Source organism: Amphiura filiformis, chromosome 17 (genome assembly GCF_039555335.1).
Source record: "Amphiura filiformis chromosome 17, Afil_fr2py, whole genome shotgun sequence".
Taxonomy (NCBI): domain Eukaryota; kingdom Metazoa; phylum Echinodermata; class Ophiuroidea; order Amphilepidida; family Amphiuridae; genus Amphiura; species Amphiura filiformis.
Window position 1 is genome coordinate 42,307,607 of NC_092644.1, and position 14,078 is coordinate 42,321,684.

At 38.0% G+C, this 14,078-nt stretch overlaps 1 protein-coding gene across 2 annotated transcripts; it reads left to right on the forward strand.

Moving 5' to 3' along the window:
- Positions 1-132: 132 nt before the first annotated feature.
- Positions 133-13,204, forward strand: LOC140137817 (uncharacterized). 2 transcript variants are annotated; one of them, XM_072159602.1, is made up of 6 exons: positions 133-324; positions 7,524-7,620; positions 9,720-10,483; positions 11,046-11,212; positions 11,650-11,942; positions 12,698-13,204. In XM_072159602.1, the coding sequence occupies exons 2-6, from the start codon at positions 7,549-7,551 to the stop codon at positions 12,815-12,817; spliced, it is 1,416 nt and encodes a 471-aa protein (XP_072015703.1). In that variant the 5' UTR covers positions 133-324; positions 7,524-7,548; the 3' UTR covers positions 12,818-13,204. The 2 variants fall into 2 exon arrangements, with proteins under 2 accessions (XP_072015703.1, XP_072015702.1); XM_072159601.1 differs by having other exon boundaries at positions 133-311.
- Positions 13,205-14,078: the final 874 nt, after the last annotated feature.

The following is a 14,078-nucleotide window of genomic DNA, read 5'->3' on the forward strand; positions in this document are numbered from 1 at the left end:
AAAGTTTGTAATTAATAAAAACAATGGTATCTTAAATTTATCATAAAGTGCATTTTATCAATGGTCCGTTTCATTAATATGAACCATTTTATTTAAAATTTTTCTTTTTAGTAGAAACGCTCCAAATGTAAATAAAGTGAAGAAGAGAGGTGTGAAAACTGGAAGGTGTGAAATTTTTATTTCCTTGCCTAGCCATTGTCAGTGCCATTATTACTGTTAATTTCTAGTATTCTTTGAATAAACAATACACATATATAAGTGATCCCATTAGGTTGTTTTTCAGTGAATGCAGCGGAGCTGAGCCAAAAAAGGTGAGTCGCGTCGGTAAGCTTTTTTATTTATTGTTGGACCAAGTATTGTAAAATGAATATCGTCCGGACTTCTCAAAATTTGGTGAGGGAGGTCCATATTCTAGTTCTAGTTCTAGTTGAATACGACTCAACACCCCTAGTGGGGAAAGACGAATCGGGTATGGTGTGCGCTTGTTCTTTGAGTTGGTTCTTAAATGCTTTGGGTTCTTGGATATTGATTATTTCTTGTGGTAGATATTATTTGTTAATTTGTTAATGCAAATTGACTATTCATTTCTGTGTAAAATTACATTTTGGAAAGGCTTTGTCAACATTCCCCCCAAGAAGTCTAAACCCTAGGCTGAACTTCCTGAAGAAAGTGTTTGCGATGTGATATCACATCAGGATGATCAGACATTTTTGTATTTTTCGCGGTGACGGGAAAATGTATACCTGGTCACATGTACCCATACCTTGTGTATGGGTACTTGCTCGAGAAACACTAGCCACGAATTTGCTCACGGATGCGCTCGCATTCGTGGCTAGTGTCCTTTCATTATCTAATTTCGGGGTAAACATATTACGTAAGACCACATAAATTATAATGACAATACAACATGATAAACATACCCGAAATAACACCCTTCTATCTAACTTCACTTACCATTCTGTTACTATACGTGTTGGTGGCATAATTCCCAGATAGTATGTCCCATTTAAAGTGTACTCACATGAATATGTCGGCACACGTGTGATAAGAATCGCTCCCTTCTTTTCCGGTGATCGCATGTTCAATGGATACAACACGTGAATAGCAGGACTCCAGCTCAGGCCCATGCCAACTCGACCACAAAGTAATTCGCCCCTGTATAAACCCACTTAGGTTTTTATGTGTAGATGCCATGTTAATTAGAAGACGCAATGTGCTGTGGCTGTGCAATGATTATGAGCCCCCCCCCCCGGGAAAATTTCCGAACGACCATAAAAATCGCTTGACCCCCCCCTCGGCCTGAAAAGTCACTTGTCCCCACTCGCCAACCAAACAATTGCTTCTCCCCCCTCCGTCGCCAAAAATTCCCTCTACTTTGTACTCTTTTAAAACAGATCAATCAAAATTCCTTTTTGTTATTGTCAATTTATGTTACTAAACTCGCCACAAAATTAGTTCTGTGAAAGTCACTCACATAGGGCGTGGTACATGTATACAGTCACTTACGGAGCACAGCCAATTACATTGTTTGTCTTTATTGCTATGATGTACCGTCTACCAGGCAGGGTGCGATCTAAAAAGTCACTCACATAGGGCGTGGTGTAAAGTCACTTACGGAGCACAGCCAATTAACTTGTTTGTCTTTATTGCTATGATGTACCGCCTACCAGGGTGCAGTCTAAAGTCACCTACATAGGGCGTGGTGTATTAAAATCACTTACGGAGCACAGCCAATTAATTTGTTTGTCTTTATTGCTATGATACACCGTCATAAGTCACCTACAGCACCCTGAAATGAATAGGGCGTGGTGTAAAGTCACTTACGGGACACGGCCAAATTTGACGGGAGATGCAGATAGAGGAGAGCCAGACATGATGGAGGCTTGAGAAAGGGGGGGGGGGGGGGGGAGGACAGAAACAGTAGTGCAGCGTGCTCATCACATGGGGGGAGGGGGGCACCGACCATGATGGGGGGGGGCACCGGATCTGATTGTCGGGGCAGACCCCATCCCCCACACAACACCTAAAATGGGGACGGAGAGGCGGGAATGGGGACGAGAAGCCCGACGAGAAGATGGTGAGAAAAGAGAAAAGGAAGGGGCGTAAAAATAGGGACGATACTGACCGTGCCCCCCCCCGTCAGTATGCTGGCTGGCGCGCGCCTGGGTACCGTACAGGTCAGAGAGCCAGCCATCGGTACAGGTGTATACGATGGCGGAAATTGGGACTCGAGTTCGGGTTCAAAAACGCCTGAGAACTGGATCGAGGGAGGGATTTTGAAGGCCGGGTTTGAAGGGAGAGAGAGAGACAGAAATAGAGTGAGAGAGGGATGGAGAAAGTCACCCAGGTTAAGTCAAATTTTATTTAAGCCTCATGCATTAAAAAATGTCTGTGTGTTGACCACTTTTCTTCAGATCTTCAATCATCAGAGATCCCAACATTAACACTATACAAGTTTGCACAAAGCACATGATCTGATCGTTATAATGGCTTTATAAATGTCACTTTTTATAACAAAAAACTTTTAATCAGTGGGTCACTGTTGTGGGCGGGCTAAAAGTAATAGCCAATTATCTTTTCCCATTTGCTTTTGGTAAGTGATCAAAATCAATTCCCAGTTTCCCACGCTATTTAGAATGTGCACGGCTAGACATCTCGGCACCTTGCCATGGTATATTTCCTGGGAAAATCCGCTTATTTTCAATATTTGCGGTGAGCTTTTGCGAGTTGAGCGGTGAACATAAAGCGATGGTTTGGTACTACAGTCATGGTACAATTAGGGACGCACCATTAGATTCTCAGGGGGTAAGAAGTTGGGTCGGGAAAGAAATTTTGTTGCCGCTGAACTAGACGGTGAAGGCGGCGGCAAGGTTTTTTTTTTAATTTCATGCATTTATACACAGTTAGGTGGGGGAAGTATTTTTTTTTTTGTTTTGGTGGGGAAAGGTGTTTTTTTTGGTCATGTAGTGGGTGAAGTTTTTCAAAAACTTCCTACCCCACCCTGAGAATCTAATGGTGCGTCCCTTACAATCATCATGGTCATGTTGACGCATTGTTTTATCTACGGTGAGGTAAGGGACGCACTTTCATTAGATTCTCGGGGGTAGGAAGTTGGGGTAGTGGAATTTTTTCAAGTTTGTTTTTTAATTTCATGCATTTATACACAGTTAGGTGGGGAAGTTTTGGGTTGTTTTAGTATTGGTAGGGATTTTTTTTGCTCAAAATTTCATACCCTCCCCTCCCGAGAATTCTAAATGGTGCGTCCATATTTTTGCCAATAATGTAGTTTCTGATGAGGAGCATTGTAGACACCCAGTTGGTCGTGAGCAATTATTTTTTATTTTGAACATATTTGGATAAAATTACTTGAGTCGCAAGGGTTTTACACGGTCGGTCGGGTTACCAGAAATTTTTATTAGGCTTTATATAATGATGAAAAATGAGCAAATTCACGAAAAACATTGCTATTCAAAAGCTATATTAGGTTATTTTTTCTTCACTAACTGTGACATTTTTTTTTCACCCTTGACATCAAATTTATTTTTTTTGCCAGTGGAGCAATTTTTTTGTTGCTCAGATGGCATTACATTTTTTTTTCAAAAATATACCAAGCCCCCCCTTGATATCTAATGGTGCGCCCTTACACATAAAAAAAAACGTGGTTTTATACAGGGACCGAATTTATGTGTGGTCGAGTTGCCTTGGACCGCATATGCCCTGGACTGGTTCATCGATCGGCAAACATAACAGGTGTTATCTGAATGAGGTAATCTCATACCTACTAAGTGACTGTCCAGTCATAAATCACCAGAATTTACGTGTAATACGATAATCTGATAGGTTGAGATTATTTTCCGCGATGTGACAGCTACAATAAGCGGCACTGTAAGCAGCGCTGAATTAGGCTCCAGATATCATCTTATTTTTGAGGATCGTATGTAACAAAGATGTCAAAAGGTAGGGTTTAACTCAATTAAGCTTATAATGGCGCGCTTAGGAAAGTTTGTTGTGAACCGTCTGGCATTTTATCAATGTTTACATGCAGCGCAACTTTGTGTACCGGAAGCCCCACGAAATCATATAGCTCCGGTCTCTAACGCAAATCAAAGATTTGTGTTAGAGAATATGCTCGAACAAATGGGTACATGGTATAACCAGGCATTCAAACAGGCACGGAGAGAGCTGTCAAAGTGTGTATATTTCAAAACATGATAACTACACCAGTTATAAAAATTCCCACACACATACCACTTTTAAAATGCACTCAAAGTCCTTATTCCATATCTGAAAAATATGATCCCCAATTTATACTTACTTTATTGATAAAAGTCTAAATATCCACATGACAAATTCAGCTGTACATGTCCATTGTATATGTTCACAACATGACCCAAAATCATAACCTTTCAGACCTTAGACACATGCACAAGGCCTTGATAGCACTACCATGTGCAGTCAATATAATAGTCCAATTCATGCTGAAAAAGAGACTGGTTGAGAGTCCACATGTTCATTCACCTGCACATGTGAGCACATGCTTCAACTGCTGATGTGTCATATTTCGCAATGTCATCATATCAACCTCATAGTCACAGTCTGTATCTGTATCTGTATCTATCTTGTCACGTACAATCACCATCTCTGGTTGTCGCATACGTTGGGGGGTCATGTGCAAGTCGCGGTTAAATATTAAAGTGGGCCTTTGAAGTCAGCGTCTTGATGTTGATGGTTTCTAGATTGGTCTTGAAGGTCTTGACGTCGGGTGCGGTGCGTAGGTTCTGGTCGAGTTGGTTCCATTCGCGAATAGTCTTTGGATAAAGCGAGTGCCTATAACAGTCCTTGTTTGTGGTGACTATGTTGTAAGATAAGGCCCCCGATTGCCTGGTCCTGGGTTGACTGGATGAATTTATATCACGAAGATGACATTTGATGTTACTTGGTATGTACCCGTGAGTTCTGTTCTGTGGGGTATTGGTAGAATAACACATGTCTTTATGAAAGGTCAAAAGTTAGGGATTGTTTTGTCAGACATTTTGAGAGCTAGATTTGATCAACACCATTTGAAGCATGGTGTAGCTTACAAACAGCACATAATTTCAGGATAATTGACTACAAATTTGGACCAATAAATTTTCAGAGACATAATACAACCAAGGAAGCTTACTTCAAAGATGTTTAGGGCAACAGTGACATATGGTAAGTGAAATAGTTAGGGAAGAATACCTTGGTGTACATTTGAAATGTAATTTCTGGTCTTTGTACATGGACTTCATGTCTCCCTATTCCACACATATAGGGAAAATGAACTTTTGACACTTGTTGTTTTTGTGGATACGTGTTTGAATGGACAAGCTTTTATTGTGACAGAAGACTGATCAATGCTGATGGTGGCGGGACGCTTTTTTTGTGTACCGGTACTTCTACGTGTCTTCATGTTAAATGGACATTTTCTTTATGAAATAGACACAGCTATATCTGTGGTGCGCCTGTATTAAAGGCGGAAAATCCTACCAACCAACCAACCAACCAACCATCACAACAATTTTACTTTTTTTTAGAAACAAATTAAGGGAGCAAATAAGAAAAATGTATGTTACCAGTAATTGTTATTTATTTTACTTGACCTATAGATTCTCAGAGAAAAGAATCTTGAATGAGATATGACATCCATATGACATCCATATCCAGAATTTAATAGTTTTTAAAGTGTATAGGCCTATGCTTACTGCAGTAACTTGGAGTACGGTATTAAAAGCATACAAGTACGTATTATGATCATCATTATTTTCATTTCCAATAGAATAAGTAGCATTTATTATCGTTATAAAAATGCAATTTATTCTGCCTGTTTCCACAGAATTTCATGGTAAAAATTTACAATTTATTCCTCATATAAATACGTATTAATATAAGTATTATGATCATAATTATTTAATTTTCATTTCAACAAAATAAACACCATTTACATAGGCCTAAATATGCAATTTATTCAGTGTACATTTGTAGAGTCCAACAGATGGATCTACATTGGGTTCAGGTGGACACCAAACATATAGGACGAAATACCGCAATCTACTCCACGATTTACTATACACGAAACTGGGTTGGCAGTAATAGATTCACACGAGCGAAGTGACTTGTAAAATGTAAACAAACCTGAAACCTTGAAGGATGGAGGCAGGGTAAACCATCTAAAATGACGCTTCTATACACACATGCTTTACTATTTACGGCTCTTTATTTACAAGTATACCCATCTTCGTTCATTGGTTTGTGAATAAATCAGTCATTCTTTCTATAGTAAAATGTAGGTGAAAGACGATATGCCATCGCAGATTCAACTAGCCATGCGAGCGGCCATGATTGGTGTCAAAGGTCGCTGTTTACAACTTGTTTACTTCGCAATCGCGCATGCTCAAATAAATTAGAAGTTACATTTGCGCTTGAGCTAAATTGTGTGATTAAACGATGCTGCGTTAAAGGCACACTAACGTACTTTACAGTAATCAATATTTAGAGATCATTAAAGGTACAAATTATGGGAAAACAGAACCAGACATTACAACATTCCGTGTGTATTCACTGAAATCATCATTATTTTTTGTGTTTCAATAGCATTTATTATCATTATAAAAATGGTGTTTATTTAATGTGGATTAAATTTGTATGCTTGTCATTATTTCCCTATCAACAGAAGAAATAGCATTTATTATCATAAAATATGATTTATTCTGTTTGGATTTATCGTGGTCTTCATTAATTTTCATTTTAACAGAATAAATAGCATTTAATTATTTCATTTCACTTACGGTATATTTATAACTACTTTTATTATAAAGTAGATATTAAAATGGTATCGCCAAGGGACAAGGTACAAAACACATCAAGGATCAAAGGATGATACAAGAGGATACTACAGCATAGAGAGAGAATATACATGTATAAAAATAGAAAGCAGGGTCAGAAATTCGCAGCAAAGTGCAGGAATCCTTTTGGATTCTCCCAGTGGAATTTTGCAAGAATCCATGGATTCTAGCCATATAACGTTGTATGATAAACTGAAATATTTACGAGAATCCATTTAGATTCTTGCAATCTTGTTTGACGAGAATCTTTGCGAGAATGGATTCTTGGATTCTCGCCGAATTTCTGACCCTGGAAAGATTCAAGCCAGGTATACTAACTTGATGTGGGGAACAAGACAAAGGTCAAGATAAGTGTCAGTGTAAACCACCATGGGTTACAAACTGCATTAGTTTTTATCTTGTCTTTGTCTTGTTCCCCACATCAAGTTGGTATACATGTATCTGACTCAAATCTTTCTACTTTTATTTAATTTCCTATCCATTTTCATTGAATGTTATTTTATTTTTGTTAATTTTGAGTTTAATTTGATGTCATTGAATTTATAATCAATGTTGTCTATTTTGTCACATTTTCCTCTTTTCTTTTCCTCTCATACCTGTACAAGCATATTCCTTTTTCAACTCATGCATATTTTAAATCCTTTTTTATACATGTAGCCCTACAACGAAACAAGCAAAGACAATGAGGTATATAGAGAACTACGAGCTTAGGGAATGGGTGAAGGAGAGTTTGAGGAAGTCTATTTTTCAAAAGGTACGTCCATGATGTTTACTACCGTATCTATTTTCACAAAGTACACTTGTACATATCATAATACTAATCACAGAGTGTCTGTCCGTCCGTCCCTCTGTCCGCGCGCAATCGCGTTCTCGCGTACACGACGTTCGCGCGCTATCGCGTTCGTGCGGTGCGATATCGCGTACGCGCTGAGCGATATCGCGGAGTATCAATGACCAATAGGCCTATTTTAAAGACACGATTAACATAAAAATCATCAGTTATGGAACGGCCTATACATGTATAACCCGTTTGCGTTCACATTTCTCCCAATTGAATTGACGGCCTACATCCAGACACTACTAGAATTTCGGGTGTATTTTTGGGTCCTCCGATGTGGTAGCAGGACAGGGCTTGGAAGAGGCGAACGATGGGTTTTCAGATTATGGGTTCCGAAGTAAGCGTCACATCTATACAAAACAGAGTTGATACAATGTAGTTGTGTCTTAATCATTGAGAGACGTATATCGTAGTAGTTTGAAAAATCAGGACAAGTGTTATGGGTAACGGGTGTTAGGTAATTAGAGATAGGTCTATCACGAGAACCGCCAAACCCGAGAACCGCGAAATCTAGTAATATATACACATGGAATGAATATCCGTACTACACTGTAAATGTTTTTTTGTATTGCAGTACTACTTAAAGGCCCATTCAGTGATTTGCTCATCCGGACGATCGTAAAAATCATCACAATTCAGATTTCAGTACCTTTGTCATTGTCATAGATGTGCTAACATAGCCTACGAGTGGTTCAGCCAAAAGCTGTGTATTTAAGACAAAATAAGACATTTTACACAAATCTGTACTTTAGATACGGACAGTACATGTATCTAAATTAGCTACGTGTATTTGAATGGCACTTCAACTTCATCAGTACTGCTGTTTTCTTCGTTTTTTGCCAAATTTGTCATTTCAAAAATACCAAATGACAATTTGAATGGCTTATCCTTCACTTTTAAGCAATTTATAAACAATTTTATTTTTTTTTACACTTGCACTGGGATCACTGAATGGGTCTTTAATTTTAATGTTCAGCAATGTTCATGTTTTATAAAAGCAGAATAAATTTAAATTCCAAGAAAAATTCATAGTCATACACAATTACAAATTATTAACTACAAATTTCAAACTTTTGAGGACTTATTCTCAAGTTGTAGGAAATGCAATAGGGTGTCTCCAGTGTTAAATGTTTTCATTTTAAATGTTGCAAAATATTAATATTGACAATAATTAACAACTTGTTTGACCTACATGTACATGTATCCATATATTCATACTCACAGGTGTTTTCATATCATGTTTTGCATACATGTATGTTAATGTTATCATATTTTTGCCTTGCATGGTGCCCTTCTTTATCTTTGCCCAGTGGCCTTGAAATGAGTGACTTTGTAAAGGGCAGTTTTTGCCTTCAATTTAGGCTCATTCAGCCCTGAAGTCATGGACATCTTTCATTTTCACACAACACTTAGTAACAGTCATATAATTATTTCAAAGTTTATTGATACAAAATGAAACCTTACAATGATATGACAAAATGTTGAGAGGGGGGCTTATTTCTTGTGCTGTGTTTATCTTGTGTTATATAGTTATTCATCATTAGTTGACACTCACCAAGTCATATTTGAAAGTTCCTACTATTGCTTATCCTTATATTGTCATGGCTATGATAATTAGTGTTAATCATGCAACCAGGGTCTTAGCTAGAAATTGAGGGTTGCCCGTCATTTGAATAAAATTGCCTGTCCTTATTTGACCTTTAAAACATTTACCAGACATCTATAGCCCATTGGGGGTTCAAAGAGTTCAAATATGTGCTGATATGGCCTTGTTCTACAAATTGGGTCTACTAAAAATTAGCTTCTCAGAACATACAATTTATAATATAGCATCTGTCAAAGGCATTAATTTTGCCCGTCCCAGGAGCAAACTGGCCGTCTAAAATGACGGCCAGACAGATGGCTGTCTAAGACCCTGCATGCAACCCTTCATTTGAGACAAGTACAGGTAAATTTGTAGGTAAAGAGATCAACAAAGTACATGTACAAATTACCATTTTCAATTTGAATTTCAGGCCCATGCATTAGCAGTCCAAACAGGCTGTGAGATCCTGGTCAAACTAGAAGATGTAACAGATGTATCAGGACCCCAATACTATGCCACACGCAACCTCCAACAAGCCTACAGACATGGGGGTGTCTGTGAAAAGCCTGGAGAGAGATGTATAGCAGGTGACACCGGACTGCCAACTATCCACACAGCAGAGATTGCAGTGCAGAGTTGCATTGAGGAAGGACCAACAAGAGAGCCGGTGTTTAGTATTAGAAGCAGAAATAATCACAATACAAATCAACATGCAAAATCAAGTCCAAACAATTCTGTGATACCATCACATTTACATGCAGCACATCATGCAAATAAAACCATTGGAGTTCAGCATGTGGTGCAACATCAGCAGCAACAAAGAACAAAGGCAGTTATGCGAGCAGTGCATGAACAACAAAATACCAATATTGTGTCGAACAATATGCAGAGTACTGTAAGTGAAACACCAGGTGATATGCATGTAAACACACCTGTAGAACCTGTACAAACCTCAGTGACAGACCCACCTGCTAATGTTAAGATGGAGGTTCATGATGTGGTAGACAATGATGATGTGGAAAAAGATGACACCTTCTTGGATCACATGGTTTGTGATGATGTTGTAGATAATAATGTGATGGCACCCTTGTCTCATGAGGATGATTTTTATGAGGATCATTTTGGGACTAGTGGAGAACTTGATGATTCTGGCAGCCAGTCAGGGTTGCAAGGTGCAATGATACCACAACAAAGGTAAGACCTAAGTATATTATCAAACAAATACAGTATGTCTTTTATCCAGCCGTGGGACCAAGCATTGGATGGATAAGTGAAAATTCTGGATAAGTGTATTATGTGTAATTGTGGATTGAATGTTCAGAGACAACAACAAATTACACTATATGTATGAGGTAACACACTGAAAAGATTGTACCGTATTTCAGTGTAATGGAATAATGTAAACAACAAAGAGATATCCTTCCAATGTTACATTAAGGTATCATAGCATAGACAATCTTCATATGAAAGTCATACCACTAGATAGCGGATCTGTATAAATGATGTCCGTTGTCCGTATACGTAATTCTTAATCAATCACTTTTCCTCTTCATAATTTTGCTAGATGCTAATCACTATATAATCTGTCTTGTCTCAAGTTGAGAGGTACACCATGTTGGATTTTGCAGTGGCAGACTTGAATCACAAACGCTAACCTAATCCTGTGGATACTCAAGCATAAGTGAGCGATTTTGTGTTGAGATAAAGTTTAAATAATTCAAAGTTGAAACTCTTTTGTTGTTTGTTCTCTTTACAGTGAAGAAGTGGGAAGTCATTTTCAACAACTACAGCATATGCCTGGAATAGGAACTGGTGCATTTGCTTCATCATCGGCATCAGGCACAGATGGATCAAGTCAGCTCATTGTACCTAAATCCGCTACAAGAATGTACAAGTTTCCAAGAACACACTCACCCAAAACTGGTAAGATAATGGTAGTCTTTGTGTGTATTAGGGCTTTTATTGAAATGCGAATATTGAAATAGGCATGTTGCTTTTTTTTCAAGCTGATAACGAGCCACATTCAATTAGATGCCTGATTAGGATTGTATACCATTTTTCACCATGATGTGGCAGTGACATTAATGCGTTGAAGCAGCTGTTTCACTTGTGTGTCTATGCGACGTCTTTAAGCGTGTGCATGTGTACACCAGCACTTTGAGCAAACGCTAGTGATTTGAGGCTGTGCCCAATGAAATGCATAGTGACGTCACTGCCACATCAGTGTGAAAATGGCTTAGAGGCAGTACCTTATTGCATATTTGCTGTACTTTCATTTTTGAATGTTACAAAATTTAAACTTTGTACAAGAGCTATGTAATATCTAATCATCACTTTAATACTTGCTTCTTCTCTTTCAGTAACACAGACAAATCTATCAGCAGAAATAGTGGCTTCAATGTTATCATACCCTGTCACATTACCAAACTTCTCAAGCAGCGTACAATATGCCCTGGAAAATGGCCATGTCCATAGCGGCAAGATGTGGTCGCAATTCTGTAAGGAATCCTCGCAGTTCTACCAGCCATTATTAGACATTTATGACAGTTCAGATTTCCATGACACAAAGAGCTCGTCAATTGTGTACCAATCTATCGGCAGAACTATGTATGAGAAGTATCCATGTATTGCTGGCAATGGAATTAGACCTTGGGTAAGATGTATTCTATTTATGTGTAGGGCTCATATGGATAACATAATAGCCTCCAACAGCTTTGTTTTACTGTGGTTCTCTCAAAGGAATTCCACCTGAAAAGGGGGCAGTGTGAGATTTGTTGAGCCAGAGAGATAAAATTAGGTTTGTTATAGGGTTAGTGGCCTATATAGGAGCCAGAGATAAAGAAACTCTTTTCTGACATCACATGTCAGAGTGGGTTTGTTTACTAGTTGTTGTGAAGATTGAAATTTCTGAACGGACTGGATGACAGCATGCCTGCATATGGTTAGTTTTTCACTTTCAAACATGCAAACCGTCTCCAAAGCTAGGTCTTAGAAATAGGAAACTTTCTGAGACCATGTCAACAATGCCTAAAAAAGTTGATTTTTGCCTTATAAAAGTACATGTACCGACATCGTTCAAAATTGACTCTGATTCCCTTTCTCCGATAAAGGCACCAGATGAATCAACTTCCCTTTTATGTGCTACTAACCAATCACAGCCATACATTGATCGTCAGATGCAAGCTAATTTCTTTGTCTCTGACGTTTAATATAGTATTTTGTATTTATAATTTCCTTGATGCTTTCCTTTATCCAACTAGTGTAGTAGTGATTCGTTTGTTGGTAGAGCAATTCAGAGATTTCTTTAAATTGTACATTGCACATTTAATTGCCTAATCAAGTGTTCTGATAATCACCAGTGATCATACACCAAGTTACATTTTTTTTTAATTATTTTATTTTTTTCAGACACTCTTCAATAAGTGGTTAAGCACCAAGATTCGTCAAGCAAGATTTCAAATCAAGAAGAAGGAAGATCAAGAAAAGATGCCAACATCACAGATCAAAATTAATTTACCAGTAACTTAAAAATGGTGGTAGATTGATGTTAATTATGTGCAGCAGTTAAATGTGACCTACCCTCACACAATGAACATAAAGTTGACAAAATAACTTTGTGAGATATTAGGGCTCATATTGAAATTCCCTTACACAGGAAGGTGTGCGCCATCCTGCAGATTTCCTGTGTTAGCCTTCTTTTGTTAAAATCCTGGGCAGGGTGTATCACTGATGCATATAATCCATCAGTTTTATGACAGAGCTTTCCTGTGGCACGCGCTTAGCGAGGGGAATCCTGCCTTCTTTCTGTGTTAAAACGTGGTAGGGTATTTCAATATGAGCCCTTATAGAAGTGAATTCCTTATTTTATAAGCTTCACAATCATACCAAACATGTCAGCGTTGTCATCAAGAATCAAAATTTCATTGTTTTCTATTTAATTTATACCTGACAACTGATAAGTATTTTGTTGTACAATCCAAGAAAAATAATACAGTGTGAGACTCACAGTTTAGTGATGTTTCACCACTACACCAGTGGTTTCACTATACTGGCAACCCATCACATCTGACTGTTTCCCATACACTCAGTAATATCTTTGATCAACTCAACACACCCTCTATGGCAGCTCCTGTCGCCTATAAAAGGAAACAGTAAAATGTGAGTTGCCAGTCTGAAACCACTAGTGTAGTGGTGAAACGTAACTAGAAATGTGAGTCTAACACCTTCCTTTTTCTTGGAATTTCACAAAAATGTTATCAGTGGAAACTAACATTCCAAATGAATTTGCTTTAAAAAAATATTATACTTGACAACTTTACATTATTTTTGTGGGAGCAGGTTACAAATATGCTATAATTTGTATGAATGTCAGCAATATTTTCTGCCAAGATGAGAGACCAAGAAGACAATTTCATGCAATGGTAAAGAAGGGTTTCTTGCATGGGAAGAAAGTAGGTAAATAATTGGGGAACTGCCACAAAAGAATTCATTTTGTATTGAATTTTCCTTAATAGTAGTGACAACCACCAGTACAGTACATTTATATTCAGACATCTTCTCTTGTTGATGATATGTTCATTCTGTGATATTTTTGAGGTAACATTTGTTTACATTCGATATGCCCTCTGTTGGTCTGAGGTGGACAACTGCCAAGCAAAGGAGACATTTCTTTTGAACTTTAGGTTTCAAAGCAAATAATACCTAAATCGTTATCAAACTTGATTACTGGTGCCACAAGCTACATATCACAAAATTAAAACAAAGATTTTGTAAGTTGTGTTTTGAAAAG